Genomic DNA, 25,472 nt, shown 5'->3' with positions numbered 1-25,472 from the left:
CCAGCTGCTCTGCAGCACAGGAGAGAGAGAGGGAGAGAGGCAAACAAATACTTACCAGGTTTAATTTCCAGCAGCTTCAGCCTGGAATCCTCAGGGGGATGCAAACGCCTCTTTTTGCGCCAGCAACGTGCTGGGTACGTGTACAGCTGACCTGGGGCCAGGCCTGAAGGTAAAAGGCAAAAGATAAATATAATCACATCTCAGTTTGCAAACCACAAGCGCTGTCTCCAGCATCTTTGTTTTTGCCCTTCCAGCATATCGTTTGTTGGAGGGTTCAATCTTGCACATCATGAGGCAGAACTACACACTCAAGGCATCCAGTGCTCCTGAGGCTCCTCAGCACCTCTTGGGATCAGGCCTACCGAGAATCTAGGTCTCACTTAGACACTTCACTCAGCTCACTGAAACCAGAGCTGCACATAAATAATTTGTGATTTCTTGAGGGTAAATAGAATTTCAGACTCTCCTGGGTTACAGGGGTGATGCTTCCTCCACTGGCAGAGAAAACCCCCTGGGAGGGAAGAGATGAAGTTCTGACATGCAAATCATAAGGCCCTGATGCACAGAGCAGCTCTGGAAATTTTCATCTTCCAAGTGGGAACAAATCAATATCCATGAGGTCCTTCTATTTGGACTCTGTATTTTTGCTTGAATTCTGGATTTCTGCTTGAAGACAGATACCTCATTCTAGTTATTACCTCCTCATGCCAACATCCTGGATGTGGGAGGAGATACAGCAGTAATGTTTATATTACTGCATGCTCCATTGAATCACATTTGGCATCACTGGCTTCTGAGCTGCCCTGGTTCTCCTGACAGACACCCCTTAGCCAACATTCAAGCTATGCTTTGCTCTCTTGTATTCAGAACACAGCAGGGCTTCGTGAATGCTACTAGGGACACAGAAGCACACTGCCAAGTGCTTCAAAGTGTCCTCAACTGCCCCAGATACTCATGACACAGAGAAATACCCAGTAAGACACAGAAAAGTTGGAAGAATTTAATTCTCTCCCTGCTCCGCCTACCCTTTCCATCCACCAATTCTGCTTTGGCTCTTCTGTCCTTCTGCTGTTGCTTTGTCTTGAAGGGGCTACAGTGTGACTGCAATTTCAGACTCATTGCTGGTAGAAAACAGGTAAGATCGCATAAGAAAGGACAGGATTGGTGTTACCTATCAAGACTGCACCAACAATGAACAGCTGGGTGCCAGTGAAGTAGAACAGCTCAAGGGCAACATGATGGCTGAAGTGTTCTCTCATTCTTCTGAAACAGTCAGGAGAGTGGACCAGATTGAGAACAAAACTGATCCACCAAACCAAATGAGGATAATGAAAACAACAATATCCTGTTACTTGGGGAAAAGACACAACAAAATTATTCACCTCAAGAGAATGGGCCAATCAAATTCTGCAAGTGAAGCCTAAGCTCCTGGTTTGAAATATTTCAACTGTTGGAAATACCAGTTCAGACCCCAGCACTTCGCACCTACCTCTAAGGCTGTGGTGCATAAACTAAGCATCTACAGGACACTGCCTGTTATGGCCAAATGAGATCCTGGCTGTTCCAGGACACACAATGCTACCAAATGGTGGGGTTTCACACCCTTCTTTCATTGCTGCACAGCTTGCTGGGCATTATGCCCACCCTAAGAAAGATAGATTTCAGAGCAGGGCACTTAGGACTGGTTTGGGAAATAAAAATTGTGAATAACTAGCACTTCTGCAGTGTTTAGACACACTTCTTCATGGCACTTTGCAAACATTAACCACTGCAAACAATTGCTATTATGATGAGGTGAATTGTGCCTGGCTCTGATGTGAGTCGTTAGAGAGGTGGAGGCAAGAAGCCTCACCCTTTCCCAGCAGGTCCTCTGCAAGAACTTGCTCACAACATTGAAATGGCAGTTGCTAGACCAAAGAATAGGACAGAGAACCAGCTCTCCATTGCAGAAGCCTCCACAGAGAAGTCATCTGAATGAAATAAGCACCACAGCATTGAGCACTAGTCCCAGACAGGGAGGAACAAGGATCTATGCGGTTTTTGGGGAGTATCTGTTCATGTTCAATTACTGAGTGCGCATACATGAAAGAGCAGTTTGGATTCAGGCAGGGCAGTGAAAGTCAACCACAAATACTGAAAGCCCAACAAGAAACAAAGCAAGTAGCCTTGAAAAAGCAGAGGTGGGAAAGCCTCTTCCCTAGAGGACCTACAACCTACTCCAGGTGGCAGACAGATCACTAAGAGATGGACGATCCAACATCCATTTCTGCAACCCTTGAGGCAAGATCTCAGTTTCTATTCACAATACCCTTGCTCATTAATACACAGCCATTCAGTGAACTTAAAAACATATCTAGCTTTTGCTTGATCAAAACCCATAAAATGCTACCTTCGGTTTTCCACCTTGACCTCCACTGTGCTGGCTCACATGACGTGTGGATCTGTGATTCTTTACACAAAGGAGGATCAAGGAGGAAAAGGTCAGTTCTGAATACTTTGAATCTAGCCCATCCACAGTTGATCTTGCAGTGCATATGGAAATGATGCATATACAGGTCTTACTGTCTTCAGTACTGGTTCAGATGTCTCTCCTTCCGGTGCCTTATAGGGCAACCAAAGAAGGTTCCAGCCATTTGCGTATAGATGGAATAGCAGAACCTACAGTGAGCTATGTTGTTTATCTCATTAGTGTAGGAGAGTCATAACTCAAAGCTGGTGTGAAAGGCTGGGGGAGGAGGGGAAAAGGAGGGAGTTATGTGCAGTATTGTGTGAAATTAACCCTGAACTCTTTATCATGAAATGCAGTTTTCTGACTCCTTTAACAAACAGGACAGCAAGAACCCAGGTTAATATGCTGATATCCTGACTCTTCTCTCTGTTTTTCAAGCCTAAGTGAAAAGAGGTCCTGGAGTTTTACCATTTGTCTTTGTACAGTTTTTCAGATTAGGGATAGTAAATGGCATTGAACACAATACACAAGACAGATACATACAGGGTGGTTGGCAGAGACTTTCCAGAGCCCTTCAGTATGGACATAAATGCCTTTGTACAGCCTGAAAACAGGCATGCTAAAGCTGTAGAGGGATGCTTTGACCCACCATAATATTGCAAGAAATAGATGATGCAAAGACACCCAAGGGAGCACTAAATGGGCTAATAAAAAACAAGAAAGAGGAAAGTGTACATGGGGGAGGAGGGCTGCTTCATTTCGCACTGATTATTCTAATTCTAAATAACAAAGGCACAGATCTGGTAGCCAGTGCAGATGTGGGAGGCATGTTTCACACTGACTCTCTGTGAAGAATGTTCCATTGTCTCCACTGCAGACCTGCAGGAGAAATGCCAGTGATCCCCTTTGGCAGGGTAAACTGATAGCTCACTATCAGAAGTGAGGAATGAAAGATTTGCACAGTGAATTTTCTCAAGGTAGTCCAGACAGCTTGTGGCTGAGAAAGGCAAAGTGTTAAGACCTCTTGGTTCCTGATGTGATGCCATAATGCTGTTATGATGATTTCTTCTGTAAGTGTGGAGACACCAGTGAGACCCATACAAGTCTACCTGTGTCTATCTTTTAGCAGATGCTCTTGCCAAAACATTACTTTGTGGATACAGTGGATGTACACCTACTTATGACTGTGCTCAAAATGGTAAAAATAGCAGCCCCTTACTCAACGAGATGCTAAAAGAACAGAAGTTCCTTGGGTAAATAGATTAGCAAATAAAAAAAAAAAAAGAAAAAAAGGAAAGCTAGTTTTGCCAAGGCATAATCTCTTAGGAATGGGGAATTTTCGGCTGAAATAAAAACCCAGCTGTGGTCATGAAGCAACCTACAAATGAAGGGTTAGCCCAGAACCTCAGACAACTCCCAGCTTGTAAACCACATTCAGCAGTCCCAGATTACCCCAGTAGATTTGGCAGCTGAGACATGTTTCGGGTATTTTTAACACTGGTAAAACACCTGTTGCCTCCTGCACCAGAACTGGCTGCGTTTTACTATAGAAAAAGCTTTCTGATAATACTGCAAGGCAATACTAAACCTACTTCGGATATTTCAGCAATTGAAGCAGTGCAAGGATTGTTCCCTCAGTATATCCTAGGAAAGGGAGAGGGAAAGCTTCAGCTAAGCACTCTTCAGAAGCAGCAATTGCTTTGTTAGCCCCAGGAGGGGTGGGAAATATCCTATGTATTCCTGCCATTCCTGCAAACTGTCCAGTGGAAGAGGTAAGAGCAGGCTGTACCTTCCTGTAATTCCAGATCTGGAGTTTTGGGAGTTTTTTCAGTATGATTTATAGGAACTGGCATGTGTACACGTGCATATGTGCAAGTCATGCTCCCAGTGCCCATGCACCCTACCACCCTCCCTGCCTGCATTCTCTGGTCTGCCCCTGAAAAAAAACAACCAAAATAATAGAACCCCAGTTTGGTGTTGTCAAAAAAAACTGTTCCTTGAGCTAATGGTGCGTCAGACACTGAGCCATACTCTGCAAAAATTTCTCCTGTGGCTCAGGAGGACTTCTGACTAACACCTACAGCCTTTGAACTGATGACTGTCCTTTGCCTTTCAAACACGGATTTCAGAAGAACTTACTCTAACATAGGAAAGACTGACCAAAGTCTAAAAAAATAACAGTGGTCTTTTCCCTTGGGCTTCACTGAGCTTTGGAACAGGCATTAGCCAAAGCTCTTTAAGGACATACATAAACCAGGAGTTATAGATATGTTTGTAACCACCAAAAAAACATTCATTCCAATAACTGAACTCTCCTCTATTTTACATCAGCCTTATATCCTTCCCTATATAATTCCTTATTTTCAGCATTCACCTGAGAAACTCCCACCTCCACCTCCCCACCCTGAAGACAATTCCAGTCTGACCTAGAGCAAAGCATTGTGTCTTCTGCTACAGACTGGGATCAATAGCATGAATAGAGTGACAATGCAGCCTTAGAAACTACCATGCCAGGCACTTCTTTGGGTAGAGGGAGAATAATCAGGATGAGCTCTCTGCAGTTACCAAAGGAAATCCCCTGCAGGCACAGAGGTTTAGGCAGCTTCTCTTCTGTGTGGCCTGCAGCAGGTTTGAGCTCCTATTAATTAAACCCCATGAGGGCTCGGTGGCCAGCCCCCCATACACACATGCATACACACACACAATGCTGCCGACCTGGTCCCCTGTGTCTCTTCTCCATCCAGATGTAGCAGTTGTTCTGAGCTACCCCCGTTTGTGAATCCAGGAAGGGAAGGCGGACGCTGCGCTCAGCACACAGCCGAGAGTTGTAGCTGCGACAGTGCTCGATTGCTTCTTTGTAGAACTGGTCCCCGAGTCTGCCAAAAGAGACAGGGCAGAGAGTAAGAGAGACTGCACCGTCCCCTCAAACAAGATGAGGAAAAAGAGGACATCAGGTTGGTTTATAAGTGCACAAGCAGAAAAAATTTCCCTGATGACATGCAAAGCTTGCTGACACGAGACACTGGAGGAGCAGATCATGCAGAACGTGCCAACAAAAGATCAGACACTCAGGAACTGGACACAGATCTTTTCAGCAGTGGCACAGCTACCAAATGAGCCAATGATGCAACCACACTGGCCCATGACCCTGGGTAAGGCAACACATACACCACAGGGAGCTCATTCTATTGTTTCTCTTCCCCTGTGGTTTGTCCAGCCAATGCAGCAAACCAGTCATTTCAACCCCATGTTAACAGCAACTCCTGCACTATATTTTGAGCAACCAGAAAGCCAGCCAAGCTCAGAACTTTACTCCAGCATTTCTGGTGTCAGAGAGCCCATAAAAGGAAAGGGCATAGTCCTCATACTGAGTGCTTCTGAGGTATGAAAACAACTAGGGCCATGTCTGCAGTGGTCAGACTAGACATTTGGTCATAACCCTTCCAGAGTTTGCCACACTCAAGCCTGAGGCACCAGCAGCAGCAGGCTACAACAATGACCAGTAAGATCCAGCTTGGCAAATGCTGCTTTCCTCTGAGGCCCAGTGGGACGGACAGTTCTAAAGACAATGTCACTTATTTTGTAAATAACTATTTGTTCAAAAATTCCATAGAATCTTCATCTTCCCTTGAGAAAGGTTTAAAAACTCTGCTTGCTGGAGATTACCAAAATCCTCCCTCCAAATGTTTCTAAACAGGGAAAAGCATCAAAGTAAAGCTACCCTGAGGACACAAAGCAGCTGTCATGCTGGAGTATTGCAAAGTAGGTGGGCCACACTACTGAACCTCATTCTTGATCTGTTGTCAAGGTGAAATTGAGTCGTGACATGAAATAGCTAGGAAAGGTACCCATTAGGGGTAAGTTCATTAGAAAATAGGAGTAGAGTGATACATAGCATAACTTGCTCTGACTCTGATATTCATTAGTGTGCAAAAAGAGTATAGCACGCACAGCAAGGGAGCCAAAGGGATGCATGCACAGAGATAAAAGAGGCTCCCTTTCCTGGTTTATTAGCTGTTTTCCCCACTATCCTCTTCCACAGGCACAATTGGTATTTTAAAAGTATACTCCCTTTGCACACCTCTGAACGTCAAATCACGGCAACTTGCTCTGTTTTACCCTCTGTGTCTTTTTTCTGACTCACACCTTCTAAGTCACTCCTTGGTTGCACCTTTTGACTTCCGTGGAAGCCATCTTCTTTTCCCCTAGGCTGTACTAGCCCAATACCCTCTTGCTGAGAGGGGCCAACAGCAGAGGCTCAGGGAAGAGTGCAAGACCAGGGCAAATACAGAGGGAGGCACCTCTAGTTCCCCGTTCTCATGTCTAATGATCAGAACTTAGCTTCCCCAAGTCTCAGGTTACCCAATGGTGGCAATATTACGTTTAATACTTCGGTGATTCTTTTGTCCTTGAATTTATCCAACCAGCTCTTCAAACCACTTAACTTTTTCATACCTAAAATGTTGCAGGGTGATGAGTTCCACAGCTGAAATGATTCATGTGAAAAACCCACTTTCTTATGCTTATTTTAAGCCATATCTCAATTATGTATAATTACAAGTCCATAAGTCTCTCACAAAGCTTCCACCAGGTCATTTCTCTAATGAGCAGAGGGTATCCAGCACACTGAGCCCCTGGATGTGGAATGAATACCATGTCTGCATGCTAAAGCCCACCAGCTTCCTGCTGCCTTCTGCTATTCTGACTTCACCTGCTGCATTTCAAAGCGTCCTCAAGGGAGAGAAGGGAGCAGGAATTACACTCAGGAGTCGGTATGTCCCTTGGCTACAGAGACTTTCTAAGGGTTGTTCAGTGGGTTTGTGCAGTAGCGAATGTGTGTATGTGGTGCCTCACAGACCTGTCCCCCTACTGCTGACCACCAGCTCCTGGGGAGCAGCCAGTGCAGGGATCTTTGCAGGGCAGGTGAAGGAGAGAGCTCTCTGGTCTAACATGCAGAGGGCAGAGCCATGGGCGAGCACAGTGGGATCCCTCTGGACACTGAATCCCCCACAGTGGCCTCAAACCCCTTTTTCCATAAAAAGGCAGGGGGGATGAAAGGGAAGTGCAGGAGAAAGGAAAAGATAAGCTGCCCTACTACACAAAGAATGTGACTAGGAAGAAATGAAAGCTTATTAAAAGCTGTAATTAAAGTTGTACACTTGTGTAATCAAAGTCAGTAACAAGGAGACTCCAGTTGATCAAAGATTAACAGCTCTTTCCAGAAACACTTGAGCTTCCACAGAGCTATGTCATATTCCCCCTGTAATAGGCCAGAGATGCTCACTAACTCCAAGGAGTTTACTGGAAGGATGAGCACTGGTGTGGGACAACAAAATGACACCCCTGCAGAGGTGTTCTTTATGCTAAAACTCACTCCACTCATCAGAATGTAACTGCACCACAAAGCATCCATATTAACAAAACCAGTATGTCTCAGCAGCCCAGATACAGGATCTGGCTGGAGTTGACCTCAGCTTCCACATTCTTCTAAGACTGAAAATAACCGTAAATCTTAGAATGTTAAATATTTGGCTTTAAATGGCACACTCAAGTGGTTGTAAAATCAAATTTCAGATTTGTATTAGAGAGAGAAAGGATTTTTTTTTTAACCATAATGGGAGAGAAACTGCCCAGTTAACAGGTCACATTCAGTCTTGACACAGTCTTGTAATCTAGCTGTTTCATTACATTTATGTTAAAGATATTAAATATGCATCTTTTGCCTTAAAGAAAAATAGTTTAGGGGAAGCATTTAGTCATCTCCACACTTTAAGAAAGCTTGCCTTGGCTCCACTACAGCAAGCATGATCAAAACCCCCAGACCTATAGTATTCACTGGAAACGTATTCAGATACTGGGACATTGAGGATTTGCCCTGACTTTAATTATAAATGGAACTTTTAAAGGGTGACAAATAATCAAATATAGGAAAATAAAGGAACAATATTTCCTTATGACAGTCATATCTCAGTGGAAAACAGCTTCTCTGAAATTACTTCTGGGTAGCTGGTTGTTTTGTTTTACCATTAGACTTCACTGGAGTGACTCCCACTCATTCCAAATTTCAGTTAGGTTTTTTTCTTTTAGGAACTTTAAACTTCAAGATTTGTTTTCTTTACTTTCTGTGCTACATATCTAAACAGAGTATATTTGGCCTTACGCAGGAAAAGCAAAAAGTATTATTAGAATTGGGTTAAAAGAGGGAAAGTACAGTCCAATTGTGCTCATCATTGTGAATTCCTGGAGGTGGGACAAATACCAGTGCCCTCCCAGGAGGCTTACAATGGAGCTGGAGAACAAGGACGGGAATAAGACTTGAGAGTACAAGAGCTCAAATCAAACTCAAACGGATCAACTGAGTTTGAGCAAGCAAGATACACAAAACAAAAAAGAAAAATAAACAGACAATATGAATAGTAAAAAAGTGTATGATATGTCAGAAAGATTAATTATCTGATGTTACATGCTTCATAGTTTTCCCAAGCTGTGTTGCTATGGAACACTTACACTTCATCTCCTGAAAAAAATATCTAAAGGCTATGGGGAATTTCTGCATTATTTTTATGAAAAGTATGTATGAGTCAGTGCTGTGCTGTGATTGACTGCAAGGGTCGATCCTTCCCTTTGGACACGGGAGTGAAAGGTCACACAGACTTGCCTAGATTGATATTAATGACACAAAATCATCAGCATACGCATAGATTTCAAAGACGCTGGGGAAAACAAAATTAAGGAGCAGACATGAACAACTGCATGTCTAGGAAGGCAAATCATCCTGAAAAGAGCACAACTGGAAACGCAGAGTACAGTTGTCAGCACACTACTAAAAGCACAGAGCCCTTCAGTGCAAGGCCACAGATGAAATCCCAGATGCTTGGGGCAGGTGGGAGGATGACACCGCTGGCACACACACAGGCTTTGCATTGACATTCCAGCCCAAGGACGCTAAAATAACCTGGTTCTGGATGACTATGAAAAGCTCCCTGGCTTGGAAAGAACAACCTGTACACCCGGAATCTCTGCAAGGCTGCATGGGGGAGGTATATGTCTACTAGTAGTTAGTGGCTCTTTTTATGTGAAAAAGGAGGGGACTGAAACTAAACAGCAGGCTTGGAGCACCAGAAATGTAGTGTGTACAGGGAGGTGAGCACTCTGAAAGCACCACCAGCTCCAAGGGTCCTGGGACAGCGATGTGAGACTGGTGCAATTCCATGCAGCCTTACAGGTTGTCACTGGCATGAGAGCATGCACGGGGATGGAGGGTCGTCCCCTGTGACTTTCATGAGGTCACTGTCCTTTTAAGCATTGAGAGACTGAGGTTTTCTGTGATAGAATCAGGTCACCTAATAACAAAGTTGGCAAAGAACAACCCTTCCCTTCTCTCAACCTTCGCCTACCTGCTTTAACTAGACCAGAAGTTTTCTGATCAAACTCTGTCATACCACTGTTCTGTACAGTACCTCCTGTACTCCTCTGTCTAGGCATGCCTTAAACAAAAAAAAAAAAAAAACACCAAAAACCAATAAGAACTGGCCTGGCTTATAAACCTGTAAGTGAGCAACAAGGGCCAAGAGCCTGGCTTCACTCCAGCTGCTCCAGGACATTTATTTCCCTGATGACAAGGGATCCTGATGGGCCCTGAAAGCAGCAAAGCAGCTCTCCACCACTGCTTTCCTGCCCATCCCGCAAAGTCACAGCTATCCAAGTTTCATGTTTCAGGTTAGGATCGAGAGGAGAGCACTCACTGAAGACATAAAACCAGCCAAGCTCAGCAATGATTACTGGCCCACATCACCCCTGGAGAATTTGTATAACAAAGCAGCAGTCCTCCGTAAGTGCAGCTCTTAAATTTTCAACATATTCTTTGAGTATGAATCCAGATTGTCTCCAGTTCCTGAGGCCAGGCCCCTTTCTAGTCATTTCCCTCTAAAACCATGCTCACTACATGACTAGGCAAGTAAAGAGCTGATAGCACAGAAAGAAATGACTAATCATGTAACAGAAAGCAACAGGCTTTTCCTTCCACAGTTTGCAGTGGTCCTCAGCCATGATCAAAAATATGGGACTTGCTCTCCTCAAGACCATGTAGTTTTCATTTACTATACTTTTAGCCTCTAGTCTTGTATTTTAGATCATGTGATACTGTGAGGAACACTGAGGACAACTGAAAAAGACATTTTAAATCAGACTTTGTTCTTCAGCAGCACTGCCATCCAGTTTCAAACTGGGCAAGGTCTGAGAAGTGGTAGGAAACAAGTGATGCAATGCAGCTTCAGAAAGTACTCTGCACTCTCCCTTTGGAGACATCCATGAGTGAGTCTGTAAATGAAGCACCAATGGGGCCTTCTCACACAGATGGACAGAGACTAAGATATCATGCAGACCCTGCTTGAGCTGTCAGCTGCCCACAACACTGCAGACCAAAGGTACAACTTGACCAACCACATGTCTTGGCAAGTGCTGAAAAGCTGCGCTGAGCTGGCTACACTTGCTCCTTCCACTAGATCCCAGGAGGCCCCTGAGAGGAGACTGCTCCCCCTCTCCCTGAGCCTTGACTTGAAGAATGCCACAGGGCTTAATTCTTCCACCACTTCTATTTAATATCTGTGCAAAACCTCTAGGGAATATGATGAAGAATATAGGCAGCAATGCCAGCCATTATGTTGATGACACACAGCTTTATGTATCTTTCCCCCTGCTTCATGCAGACTGCTGGCTCCCAGATTTCTCAGTGTTGAAAGCAAGGGTAGCATAGCTCCCAGAGTCAGAAGAGGTAGTAGTGAGGCTGCCTGGAAGTGGGAAATGTTACAAACTATGAGCTAACATTGCTTATGATTCAGAGGCAGACCCTAATGTGGACAATCTAATAGACACAATCATTAAAAGGGCCTTCCCCCCCAGTCAGCATAATTCTGTTTCATGCAGTGGTCTGGTTATGCTCATGTGGGTTTTTCACATGTGGGCTGGGCTACTATGATTCCCTACCTTAAAGCAGATAAGCAATGAAGACAGAATTAGTTGCAAAACTGTGGTACCTACTCTATTGCAGAGCAGGCCAGAGATGAGTAGTCCCCAGCCTGTCCTCATGCATTTTCTTCATATGCTCTGAACACCAGTTTTCACAAAGGGCACAGCGGACTAATTTCAAACTGCTTCAACAGCTGCTTCTTCTTTCTAGACCCAGAAGAGCAGCTGCAACTGGAAATCTGTGCTTAGCAGAGCCCAGTATCACCAGCCTCCTGCAACACGTTTGGACAGCAGACCCCCAGTTCCAGAGCATCTTCCCAGAGGAGATGAAGTATTCCGCTCTGCTCATCCTCACATTACATTGCAAGATGCTAACACAACATTCATCAAAAGATCCAAGCTAAAGAAAATATGACATATTCAAGAGTGTTAGACCACCAAAGCCTGGCTGGCCCCCTCCTCTGGCTGAACTTCTAGCGTGTAGGCAGCTCCTGCATGCTACAATTATGGACCCTTTGCAACCGCAGAGAGGTAGGACACTGAGACTCAACAGAAATACAGAATGGCTTTCCTGATATTAGGTGAAGTGTAACAGATTGCTCAGAATCTACTACAAACTCTGAGGGCAAAGCAGGTAGTGCAGGAATGTGCAGAATCAGTTTTCTCATAATGGTCAGTTGCGTCTGTCCCTGCACGACATCTTCTGATACTGTAAAGGGTGTGAATATAAGTAAAGGCAAAATAGGATTTCCAGATGTGCTACAGGATGACTCAAACATTCTGGGCTTTCAGGTTTTTTACATAAACTTGGCAGCTTTGTAAAGACCCACAAACACACATCTATCCCAGACTCTTCAAGAGCCAGTCATTGAGACATCTATTTCATTTTTATACAGATTGAATAATTTCACCTGATGGACGAAAGAAGAGGCCTGTACAATTTTTCCCACCATGGGAGTCAGAGAAAAAACATGGCTAGTAGAACTATTTCAGTAGTAGACAGAGTACACGTATCAGACAACAAAGCAGTATACAGCTGCAAGCAGACACAGTGTTGCTGGAGCACCAGTGATTGAAGGGTAAATGAAAGGAAAGGCTTTCAAGGAGAGTTTAATGCCTTTCCTTGGAAGAACTCATACAGCCAGGTCAAAATAGACAAGCTTTCAAGCACTTGTTCAAAAGTACTGTGCCAGGTGCATAGTCTGTATGTGGTGCAAGAGATTAGGAGCCATCAGAGAACTGATGACAAGTTCCTAGGTCAGCACTGGCACAGCCCAGACTTTACAACAGTCAAGGAGGTGCTCTGAGCTACAATTCTAGGTTGAATCCTACATCAGTGAAAGAGTAATGTGAGATTTTCCAGTACCCTCCTCTGAGCACCTAGTATTATCCTATACCCTATGTGCAGAAGGGCAGAGGGATCCCCTTTTGCCAGGCATTTATCAGCAGACTTCCCTCAGTAGGTTGGAAATCCCTACTGGCTATTTGTGGCAGAATCAACAGGCTTATCACTGCCTGAATCTTGGTGTGATGCTGAATCATAACAGAACCCAACCTTATAGAATGAGCTAAATTCACTACCCCGGAAACAGCCTCAGACTGTAAATTAATCCAGTGTGAAACTACAGGTATCATCTCACGCAAAAAAAAAAACAAAACCCATCTGTGAAGGAAAAACGACAAAAGGTAGGCATAACTTACATTGAGGGAAAATGGATCTGACTACCCCCATCCTCACAAGTATTGTGAAAGTATGACAACTCTGCCAGCACTTCCATCTAAAGAAAAGAAACAGCAGCACAAGTTAATACTGCCAAGAAGAGTGTTGTGCATCGGCATTTTGCTGACAGCAGCCTGCAGGCCGAATCTGGCTTTCAGGCTCAGGAGATGCTGCAGCTTTGTGCAGGAAGGACCAGAGCTGGAGGTGTTCCTGCAGTTGTTCATGGCCTCACGCAAAGTCTGCAGCAACATTCCCAGCTCCCAAAGCCAAAAAAGTGGGATTGCTTCTAACTGCTGAGTATGCCCATCTTACTCAGCAGTTAGTATGCGAGTTAATGGCTAGATACAAGGGATATCTCTGTATAGTACAAGATGATGTGTACTTAGCTGAGGTATTTTAGAAGATTAATTGCTCAGGCCCATTCAGATATAGTGGACTGTGAACAATTATACTACAGTGCTTGTAGTAATTTGCCCACTTCTCCTCTTTTCTTCCATTTCCATGGAGAAGTAACAGCAACAGTTTCCATGCCATATACTGGGCTATCTCAGCTGTTTCCAGAGACAGACTTGCATACAATCTCTATTAGACTCAGCACAGTGACCAATTAGGTTAATCTCAGAGGCAGACTCCTTGGGGATATCTCAGAGCACCTCTTTTTTCTCAGGCCAGGGTTTCTGTTTTTATTAAAGAGATGCAGCATCATCCAATTAAATGAACAACAGGTGTGAAAGGTAATAACCTAGACCTCTTCTGCATCTGAAGACAGCAGTCAGAATTCAGCTTGGTCCTAACCTCCACCAAAAGGTCAAAAAATCTCTCCAATTACTAAAGGAATGAGCTAATGAAAACTTCAGCAACAGTATTAGATCAGACAGGACAACATTCAAGAGATATTTTTTTATATGTGTTTTTAAAGAAGCATCTCAAGCTGCTGGGGTTTGGGGTCACCAGAAGTCTGTTTGGTTTAGTGCAGCCACCACCTTAGGGGACAGAGGTAGTCAAAGACAAAATCTATCCATTCAACTCCCTCAGTCCTGATTTCCCAGAGTGGACCTATCTTTTGCATGCCCACATCCAGGAGAAAGGGAGACTAGTAAAAAACAATTTATTACTCAAGCTGGCACTGGGAAGCCAGCAAACCAGAGTTCTGCAAATTACTCTGCCATAACTTCCTTTGTAGCTTTAACAGTTCCCCTGTAGACAGCAAGTAACATCCTCCATTTACCTCGCTAATAAATCATGTGCATCACTTTAGGCACTATCTATGCAAAAAGATTCTCAGATCATAAACGGACATGTTCTCCTAACCCTAGTTGTGCTGGCTAAAAATGTTACCTCTTCCCTCCTATTCTGTCACAATTTCACTGCTTGTCTCCTAAAGCTTACTTCTCCCACACTTCCTGCCAGTGCTCCCTGATCTACTTCAGGAAAGGCTGCTTGATCTGTTTGAGCAAACCCAGCTGGCATTGCCTGGGGGAGCTGAGGGTGAACTCACAAACCCCCTTCTGCCACCAAAGGTAGTGTCCAGCAGTACAGCTAGGGTTAGTCTTCATGTAGTACACTTGTTTGTTTGCAATGGGAAAAAGCCTGTCCATGCTGCCAGTGGTGACAGCTACCTCACTCAGTCAGCACAGCTGTCCTGGGAGACACAGCATATACAAATGGAAGGAGTTTTTCCCTCCCACCACAGTTACATCATCGGCCAAAATGACAACAGCTAAGCTGACGAGCATTTCTTTTCATGTGCCGATACGTATCTCATCTTTCACGAAGCCATGTATCTCCATCAGATCTCAACAGACAGTGAGGTGCCAGCAGAGAGCATGAGGGTTTTGCATGCTTTTACCCATGTCAGAGTCACAACTGTCCAAGCTCTACAGCACAGTCCTGCTCTAAAATGATATCTGTTAGCCCTCTTGGAAATTCCCAGTCTGGGATTTCCTCTGCACCTTGTGTAGTTATTGAGTAGACAGGTACACAGTGCCAGTCAATCCAGATGGCAGAATTTAGAAGAGATCGAAATAAACATGCGGATAGTAGTAGAAATGTTCCTAAATGACAGGCAAGCTTCCCTATCACACAGAACTGTAATAACATTAATATTTTATGTTATTCTTATCCTTTGACTAGAAAGAGTTCGTGAGCTCACTTTCTTCTGCTGATTTGCCTCCTTTGCAGGAACTTTGTATCTCCTGCTGCAACGGAAATCCCACTACAGGAAACAATCCATTTTGCTCAGGTGAAATGATCACACAAGCAAAGCAGAGATTTATATAGATCTAAAATAATAATTATTAGGGTTTACTTTGCCTCTGAGGCCAGGCTTGGAAAAAAATGATCAGCTATAACAAATACTTTAAAGTTACCAGTCTTGAATGGGTAGCACTTTCAGTTCCTCAGTCAAGATACATAAGACAAATAGAATACACATGTAAGAAAACACAAAAGTCTACTCTACCCAGTCAATAATTATTAACCACACAAAACACAACGGGAAATCATACTTTCTGCTCTCTCCAAAGTCATCTTAAGCCTACATAATTAAAGTTATGTTTCTCTGAGTCATTATTTCTCTTGAATACACAGGAACAATCACTTCTATAAATCTACTGACCTCAGCAGACGTACAGCAGGGATATACTTGACTCATGCTACATAGGGGAATTCCCAAGAGCACTGTGAATTAGATTTCCTTTTCTCACCTCCCCCCAGCTCCACCCACAAATGCAAGTAGGGCAGATTACGGGCATTCCTCTGCTGAAGGATCGTTATTGCTCCTCAAAAAGAAACAATGAAAGTTAGAAGAGGTGAAACAGATGCACTGTGTCTTCCAACACATCATCTCACGATTGCCTCAGAATAAAGAATGTCCTGCCTTAAGAGCACACTTGAACCAAGTCAAACGACTAGGTACAGGATCTTCTGCACCTGGAGCACATCCAATTGAAGCACAGAAAACTATCATTGCAAATACACACACTGCTTAACTCTGAGGAGGCATGTTTCAAACACCTGTGCCTTTGTTTCTGTAGATACTTATGCAGCATATAAGAGGAACTCTTTATTAAAGTCAAGAAAAAGCACTTGCCACAACTAGCTTTCAGAAAGTCAAATATCTGATGGTTGTTCCCCTATACACCAACTTTCCTTGCATATGCTCTTCCTCCAGCTTGCCTCGTGTTCTCAGCACCACCTTAAGTATCAGATTGAGGTGGTGATTACTGTAGAACAACTAAAGAAAATAGAAAAGCCTTGTAATTCACTTAGCAATTAGCAAAGCTTGCAGAAGTGTGCTCCTGCAATTACCACTGCACAATAAAGATCCTCTCTTCTGCTCAGACAACTTACTCTTTTGTCAAGTGTCACCATTCTTAAGGACTTCAGTTGTTCAATGCATATCCCAATTATGCTAGAGGAGATCTCAGATTCCTCTTCGGTCTTCTTTGTTCACTGATGTCTTCAAAGACTCAAGATGAAACCCTGGCTGTGACTAAGCATTAGGTCCCAGTTTAGCAAAGCACCTCACTGAGTATGCAGGTCCACTTCAATTCAAAGTTAGGCAGATACTTGAATGCCTTGCTGAACAGAGATGGCAGTTGAACAGACAGCATATGCTTCAGTGCACTTTTAGAATGAGGTCTTAGAAGCAGGTACACGTAGGCAAGCCTGTTCAGGTCAGTTTATCATGTTTTCCCAGCTGGAAGTAGCCACAGCTAATGCATTGCTTCCATTTTTTTCTGGGATCTAATACACTGCACTAGTTAAAGCTGTAGGTCACAAAAGTGTAATCTAGGGATCATGAGACAGTCAATAATCAATCAACCAGTGGAAAAAGGAGCTGGATAAATATCATTATCTCTACATTACAGACAAAACACAGAGAGTTTACATAACAAAGCCATAGAGAAAGAGAAGGCTCTTTTCTTATTTCCCAGTTTTGCTGTCTTTTGTTCTGAATTTTTTCTGTCTTCAAGACATCCTTCTCCAACTGCAATCCAGCAATTTTCTTCATTCAGAAGCAAAGCTGACTCCATGTCATCCCTGAAAGCTAGTTGAAGCTCTTCTATACAAAAATCAGGAAAAGAAATACAAAAACAACCTTTCCTTTTTTCTAGATATGTTGTAAAAGCTACCTGAACACTGCAGTGATAATGACAAGCAAAGACAATGACTAAACAAGGATTTGGACTTGGAACTAAACTTCATACTGAGGCTTCACTTGTCTGCACCCCAATTAATACAGAATGGAGACAAGTATCACAGTGGTCCATAACAAAAACCAGGAAAAGACTGACAAGTAACTGAAGGAAAAGAACTGAGGGAGTCAACTATTAGAGCAAGGAGAGGTTACAGAAAAATCAAGAGAGAGAGGTTAGCCCATTGCCCTGGAGTAATGGCTAGCCTTTAGCACATGGCCTCTGCTCCTGTCAGTATTTCTTCTTGGACAGGTTATCTCAGGAATTTATGCTTTCCAATAATTACCTTTCAGAGAGCTCTCAGTTATCTTGCAAGAGGAATCCACCAGTAACCTGACCTGCATTGCTCATGCAATCACCATCCACCCCCTCTAACCTTTCATCCCATCTCTCAAAGCAAAAGCAAGCAGTTCTTCCCAGACCTCCAGTGCTGCATCAGCAAGGGCTGGTGAAGCTAATGAAAATAAGACTTTTAATGCTTAATGCTACACAAACATTGATGAGCTTGTGGGCAAAAGCAGTGCAATATTACCAGCAGGTAAAATACCACCTGCAGTAACGTTATATTATCCAGAACTGAGGGATGAATACTGGTCTTGCACCACCATAAGAAGCATTTTTACCTGAGAGCAAATTTTACTGTTTTATTGCAGCAGACCTCAGAGCCAGTCAGTATTGGTTTTACTAAATTTTGGGACTTCCAGGGCCCTCTAAGCTCTCTTACTGTTACCCTCCCAATCTACCTTTCTTCCACTTATGAATTGCTTTTCTTCTTGAAACATTGGTGCCAAAGGGAAACTTTCTCTTTTGGCATTTGCTCCAGAGCCATTTCAGATGGACTTGTCCATCTCCGTTAAAGTATACATTAATACACTCTGTGTAATTATACTCAAATTCATGCTATGATCAAGGCCCTTCTAGGCTGGCTTTTTGCATAAGACTCCATTACATCCTGTATAAGCTGATGGGCACCAACTTATTCCCAGTACTGTGGCTGGGATAGGAAGAAGGATTCTTATTTTCCATTGTAAATATAACGAGACATCTCTTCGGCCAGTCAGTAACCATGAGAAAAATACTTCAACATAAAGTTCTGAGAAACTATCAGTCATGTAACATGTTACATGGATGCTGTCATCAGTCCAGAAGTGTATGGTCAGGGCACACACATCATCAAATCTCTGTTGTGGCATGGATGAGCCTTACACAGGCTTGCAAACACTTCAGTCATGTACCCAGGTGAATCTCTCTTTCTTTTTTCCTACTCTGGCTACACAACTAACTTTGGCCTGGGAGAACATCCATGCCTTACTCTGTCTGCATTATTTTAAAGGAGTCACATACTGCATTCAGACCTGTGAGAACTTTGGACCAATGTACATGCTGTCCGTGGCATTCCCATGCTCCCATATGAACAAGAAAGAGTTTGATGTGGGGAGAGCATAAGAACAGAGGGCAAGAGAAAGCTGCCCTTCCCTCATTAAATTTCAGTAGGTGCCTAGGCCCAGCAGTGCTGCACTACAGTTGGGATTTATGTTCCCCAATTAACATAATTCACAGCATAAAGTTTTCTCTTTCTGTTTTGAAGGGGAAGAAGAGGAGAAAAACCACATTCCAAGCATTTGGCACAACAAACTTCCCCAGCTATCCTCTGGGAACAAAAAGGGAAGGAAAAAAAAGGCTTGTCACCACACAATTTAAAGTAACCCGTCTTTGCTGGCTCCACTCTGTCTCAGGGGTAGATCCAAGTCTTAACCCCCACCCATTAGGGCTGCAAGCCCAAAGCACTTGACATTCATCAGGAGAAGCAAAACAGCTCCAAGGCAATGGAAGGGGGAAGGGAAGAGTGCCTCCATGGGCAGGAGCTGGGAAGGGAAGAAAGTAGAAGGATTTGCAAAAAGGTCACAACACAAGGAGGGCACAGAAGTCTTCTCCTTCTGAGGACCATCATACACAGATAAATCATCTTGGTGTAACTGCCACTGAGCACAAAGCAGACATAATGTCTCCTCAGTCCTCAACCAGAGGTTCTCCATTGTAGTTACATTAGGAACCACTAGTATTTGACAGCAACATTGCTGGCTTTATCATATGCACAACAGAATGACTATCTCCTGTCTCTCCAAGGGTACACTCTCCCCACTTCTCTCCAAAAAGAACTACAAGCCATATGCACTGAACAGTAAAAACTCTCATCATTTGGTTAGAGGTACGAGAGTAAAGCCATGCAGATAGTCTTTCTTTGGAGTTTCTGTGTAACGTACACTAAACAGCTACACATTGCATCTTATAAAGAGAAAGACTAGGACATAGCACCATGTCACTAAGTGAAATATGGGACATTTTTGCAGAAGTCAGTAAATAATCTAATGTATTACATAGATTGTAATCTATGTAATATAAACAATGCTCAACTTGAATTCCTTAAGCCATCACACATGGGTTCTGGAGGAAACTGTAGGCTTAATCAGAACCTCTCTTTGCTCAACAAACAAGAAGGCTTGGCTAATATTTCAAAGCACTAGAGATTGTTCTTCACTCTTTGATGTAGTCAAAGAGAGGCAGGAAAATGGAGAGATGGGAAGCAACACTTTAACCAACAGTCAGGAAGAAAACACAATTGCAGAGTTCTACAACCTAATCATGGTGTGAGGATATGACACTGCACCAAGGCATCTGCTCACAGGTTACCATCAATACGCAACAATGACGACAAATCATCAGAGCCAGCAAGCACAGCGTCAGGTCACCACACCCTGCTGATTATGTTGCTTCCTCTTGGTCCATTCAAAAATCAAACTTTTCGGGTTTGACTATCACAGATCTATAATGTTGCCTATACACAGACAGATTGCATATACTTAAAAATGAATCACTGACACACTGATTTTTTTTTTTAAGGCTGCCATGAATGACTTAACGTTTTACTCTGAAGGAGCCGTAGGAATTTATGCTTGGCTTTTGAATGCAAAGAATAACTGAGGTTTATTTGACATTTTATGTGTTTAGATACAATCCCTTACAGGTCATTCTTGCTGCAGGGGTAATGAAGAGCTAAGACACCTCTTCTCTTGCTTTCCATGTGACTTCTTGAAAGTAAGTAGTTCAATTATAAGCAAATTATACACTTATATGAATAACTTCATATCTCACTCTCTTATACTCCTAGCAAAGCAAAAGACTGAAGGAAGGAGGGAAAGTACAAGTACAGAGCATGCTAAAGTTAAATGAACTTTCAGTATGAAGCCAGCTGATAAACAGCTGGCATTTGTGTCTTCAGTCAGCATCATTTTAGATGAAATTCTGTCTGTTCCTACTAAGCAGCTCCTACATCACTTTACCCTCCATAAGTTTGTCCATTAGCTGGTGAGGTTTCTCAGTTTTGCCTGGTGCATCCAAAAGTGGAGAAACAGATGGAAACTGCTGCAGCATCTGGCAAGCATCTGTGGCAAAAATTCCTGAAGGATTCAAGGTGGTAGCATGTATGGTTATAATTTAGTATAGGCTGACTTGTTTTTGAGATTGTTTTTAAATACAGAAACAAACACTTTTCAGAATCTTTATTCCGCATGCTTTTATCACAGAATCACAGAATGGTTTAGCTTGGAAAAGACCTTAAGATCATCTAGTTCCAAAGTTCCAACCCCTCTGTCACAGGCAGGGACACCTCCCACTAGACCATGCCATCCAAGGCTCTGGGCAACCTGGCCTTGAACACTGCCAGGGATGGAGCATTTACCACTTCTTTGGTTTGTTTGATTCTCTGTTTTCTGTTAATTCTACCTACAGAAAAGAGAAAATCTTGATAAAATACTGGAGAAGAATCCCAGAGCATGTGTTTCTGCTGAAGGAAGAGGACAATTTCTAGCAATATCCACTTCTTTGAGAGTTGTTAGTGTTCAAAAAATGGCAGTAAAAATACTGTATGTTGTTTCTGCAGTTATTTGCTTCCTTCAGGGTTGTATGGTCTGTAGTCACTTGAAAAACATGTTTATGATATGCCAATGAAGAACCAAACTGGCTACTGTAGTAGAATATTTCCATGTGATTACAACTGTCAATACATTTGAGTACATCAACAGCACAGAAAAAAAAGAAATATGGAAGCAGAAAAAATAGAACTTCACTTTCTAAAACATTTAATATTGCAGGTAAATTACAACAAATAATGTTTTAACGTCACTCTGGGTACAAGGTCTGAATCTGAACTTCAGAAACATCATTTCCATGCAATTGTACGCCTGGCTGCTATTAAAGCTTGCAAATGCTGAGCTCTCCATCCTTATTTCTCCTATTATTTTATACCCACTTTGCTGAGGTAAAGAGACACACAAGATAGAAGAAAGAGGCTGCAGTTTTGGTGCTGGCTTTTGCCTGTGTACTGAGGGATTTGTTCAAAGACTGCTAGGTTGTAAAGACAGGTGTCAATCCAAATCAGTCCAATGGGGAAACTGTTAATCATGGCTCCCACTGAACAAAACAGCAATACCACTGGGAATGAAAAATTTGAATTAGGAAGGAATGATGGCAAGGAAAGACTGAAAAGGGAGCAGTAAATGGAACAGCACACAGCAGGGACTTGTGTGGCTTTGAACAACAAAGGACTGGAAATTACAAACTGAAAGATGGAGACCAGTCTCCAGCAACTCCAGAAAATAATGTGCAAGGTATTTGGCACAGAGAGGCCTACAAAAAACTGGGTACAAATTCAAAGTATTCTAAAACAACCTTAAAGTCTATAGTAAAAAAGACCAGTATTCTCAAGTACTACAATCTGCCCCAGAAAGACAAAAAAAAGGGCATCATTAGTGTTCTAGGGCATGCACAATTCCAAGGCATTCATGGGATGCATGTGCTTAGAAGGTTCTAGGAGGTGATTCATATCCCATGCTACAGAGAAAGGCAAAGGAGGAGACCAAGAATACAGTTGACAAGCATCTCTAGGGCTGTGGACTCCTCTCATCCATCCTTTTTTTCATATCACAGGGCATAAAAGGGGTGATCAGGCCTCAAAACCATATATAAAGGCCCATTCCAAAGGCTACAGCTGAAACATCCTGGTAGAGGGATGGATGAAAAGTCAGGTCAGACACAACTCCACACCTGCCCAGATTTGGGAGCTTTAAAATGTAGCATTTGACTGAAATTTCACTAATAGGTTCCATCTTAAACTTGAGATTCAGGCACATCTCCTGTTTTAACTGGACAAACAGACAGGAAGGCGGTGAAGCCCAAGTTCAAGAAGCTTAACCCGGGACTTCCAGTAAACAAGCATTTTTTTACCATGATATTCCCATTTTTTCTCCTTATTCCAGCTACCACCTGCACCTGGTACTTACGGTATTTCCAAATCAAACCACTCAAAGTATCATGAGTTGGGTCCTGTTCCTGAACTGGTAGATTTTTTTAGATGTAGATATTTCTACAGCAAGCAGAACGAGAAATTTCAGCTATAAAACTGAAATTTTTGATCAGTTCTAGGAGCTGGTGTTGCTAAGAAAGTAACAAGTTTTGAAAGCATTAACAAAAATCACTGTCAAATGCCTAGAGAATAAACACAGAATGATACTAGAGTGTTAGTCCCTAACACTTCTTGGCAAAAGTTGCCAATCTGAGTTCAGTGAAACCTCTTCCTCCACCAGGCCAGGTCTCCTTTAATTAAACAAACTCTAAATACAGCCTGATTTTCTCTTGTGCAGAAAACGTTTTTCTGGAAGACGGCTGACTCAGTTCCTGCATACTTCAGAGTACTTTTGACTTCCATCAGTGCAAAAGGAGAATCAGGACACTTTGTACTATTCTTCCTATAGCTCTGTAACAGCAGAAGACATTTTAGAGGGACTGGCAAGACTTTAAAAAGAGACTATTGAATGAAACAGTTTAGACTACTAAAGTTGAAGAAATTAATCAATCCAAAGATAATTCTCATCATTTTGCCCATTTGTTAACTATTTCGCCTTGCTAGGTTTGACTATGCAACTTACATTTTGCAATTTCTTGCGGTCCCTGGAACCTGATTTTTGTCTTGAATAAACCAGACAAATAAACCATGGGCAGAGACTGAAACAGTGCCAGGAACCCTTCCTGTCCCCACATTTATTCAAGCCAGCATGCCCCAAAACTGGCTGATGAAGTGGAAGTGTCAGGATGCAGCAGAAGTCACATTCCACTACACCTTCCAATGACTTCCCTGTAGCTGTAGAGTCAAGACTGGAAATAAAAATGGCTGCCCTTTTTTCAACAAAAGTGGGTCCTCAATTCAGAACACAAATATGTCTTTGATTAGCCTTCTCTCTTTCTTAAAATCTCTCAGGGAGAGGGGCTGAAAATATGAGTCACTCCTCACTGTAAAAACTAAATTTTTGCCAATTCTACCCCACTGAAAATCCACTGAATACCACAGGGCTAAGCAAGGATGGACTTTGTCCTACCTTTCTGCTACAGATAGCATTTTACTGTCACTAAGGGAATAAAATAATCATAAGAGCATAATGATAGCATGTGTTTTGCTAGCTGCTGTTTTTCATGTGGGGCAATCACTGGCAATTCTCAGATTTAATCTCTCTCCTTCCCCAACCATGCAGTTGATTACCGCTCTCATTCCCAGTTTAAAACCCTTGATCAGCGCAAAGCACATAAAGGAGTCTCTGACCCCAGCTAAGGGAACAACAAGAGATGACATTTGGTTCTTTGAGAGAGGAGTAGATAAAAAGGAAAAATGACAGCTGGAGTCAGGAGGAGCTAGTTAGTGGATTGCAGGCCCAGGAGGGTGCAGGGTGGGGGCCCACGCAAGAGAAACAATAAGAGACTGCAGCCAGACTGCTCCCTCTCCTTCCCTAGGTCTCCTTTGAGTCAGTAAGAATGAACTGCAGCAGATGTCAGGACCCGTGAGGATCACGCCTTGGGCTTTCTTATTCCTTCAAAAAAAGGTAACCTAGAAAATAGAAGATATATTGGAGAGAAAAAAGAAAAAGGAACCAATATCTGTTCTTTGACACGTGGGAATGAATACAAAGGTGAGCGCCAACTTGTAATGACCTGTGGTATGTAAATACGCTTAAGCCAGGGGAAGGAATTTTTCTGTGTCTGGTCCAACAGGGGCAATCATTTACAAGATTTGACTGGGATTAACCTATGGTTTCCACTTCAGGATACAAAGGAGAAATACAATAAGCAGAAGCCAAGCAGCAGTTGTAAAGAGCATCCTTGTGCGTCTCCAACACATGCAACACAGCCAGAGCTGACTTGCAAACACACCTGGCTAGCATGTCCTGGCTAGTTCTGGGAACATCCACAGAAAGCAATCACATGTGTACACATGCATGGACATGTGTGTGCTCACACATAGTGTGCTTCTCAGCATGCCCCACCGAACACATGAGATTTCATCCATTTCTAAAACATCAGATCTCATCCAGCATTACTTGGGAAAAACAACCAACAAATTTTAGTCAAAGGCATTTTAGGCCAGATTCACTGTCACTGGTGTAATTCCCTTGAAGTCCACGGAATTACACCAGGGAGAAAGAGGTCGGCTGTTTAATATTTGCAGCTTGCCAAATTGTGCATCTGTGTTGGTTCTTTTGTTTTGGAGACACAATTCTATAAATTATCATTATGAAAGAGATTAATTTTTGTTTTAGAAAGATCACATTCTCAGGGCACAAGAAGAAGTCCACTTCCATCGCCCAAGTCCCTTTTCCTCCATTCCACACACTCACAAATGGACACTAAACTTGTTCAGATTTTTAAATCTGCAAAGGTGTACAGAGGCTTTGACAAATTCAAAGGCTTTACACTAGAAGTCATTCCCTGTGACAGAACAGCCTAGCAATGACAGTGTTGGATGAACCTTCCTATCTTTCCAAGACTCATGTCGGGCATTTTACAAGAGATGTTCAAGAGAAGAGGAGACAGAGTTCTGACCTCTGAACACACTTTTGTCTACTTCTGTAGCAGGAAAGTTGCACTTGAGGCATGTTCATTGCTAGCAGAAGGATTTTAATCCAAATTCTCCCAAAATCTATAACTCCTCCTTCAAAACAATAGGTTTTAAAAATGCAATGGTTTGGAGGTTTCCCATTTCATCATTCTGGTAAACCCACATTCAAAGTGGAGGAAGTTGTGTGAAGTCCTG

The 25,472-nt window shown here is 42.9% G+C and overlaps 1 protein-coding gene across 8 annotated transcripts in view; it reads right to left on the bottom strand.

Moving 5' to 3' along the window:
• DPF3 (double PHD fingers 3) overlaps positions 1 to 25,472 on the bottom strand; it is a 170,233-nt gene that overhangs the window by 94,969 nt on the left and 49,792 nt on the right. For all 8 annotated transcript variants that reach the window (XR_009967061.1, XR_009967062.1, XR_009967063.1 and 5 more), the window contains exons 2-3: positions 5,165 to 5,325; positions 56 to 163 (exon numbers count right to left, since the gene is read on the bottom strand). Coding sequence is in view for 5 of the 8 variants with exons in the window: in XM_062630852.1 (XP_062486836.1) it covers positions 56 to 163; positions 5,165 to 5,325 (269 nt within the window). In the remaining 3 variants the exon portion in view is untranslated. The remainder of the gene's footprint in view (positions 1 to 55; positions 164 to 5,164; positions 5,326 to 25,472) is intronic.

The sequence above is a fragment of the Pezoporus occidentalis genome, unplaced genomic scaffold (genome assembly GCF_034315485.1).
Source record: "Pezoporus occidentalis ecotype Australia unplaced genomic scaffold, CSIRO_AGI_Poc_V1 ctg36, whole genome shotgun sequence".
Lineage (NCBI taxonomy): Eukaryota > Metazoa > Chordata > Aves > Psittaciformes > Psittacidae > Pezoporus > Pezoporus occidentalis.
This window is presented reverse-complemented; position numbering and strand designations above follow the sequence as displayed.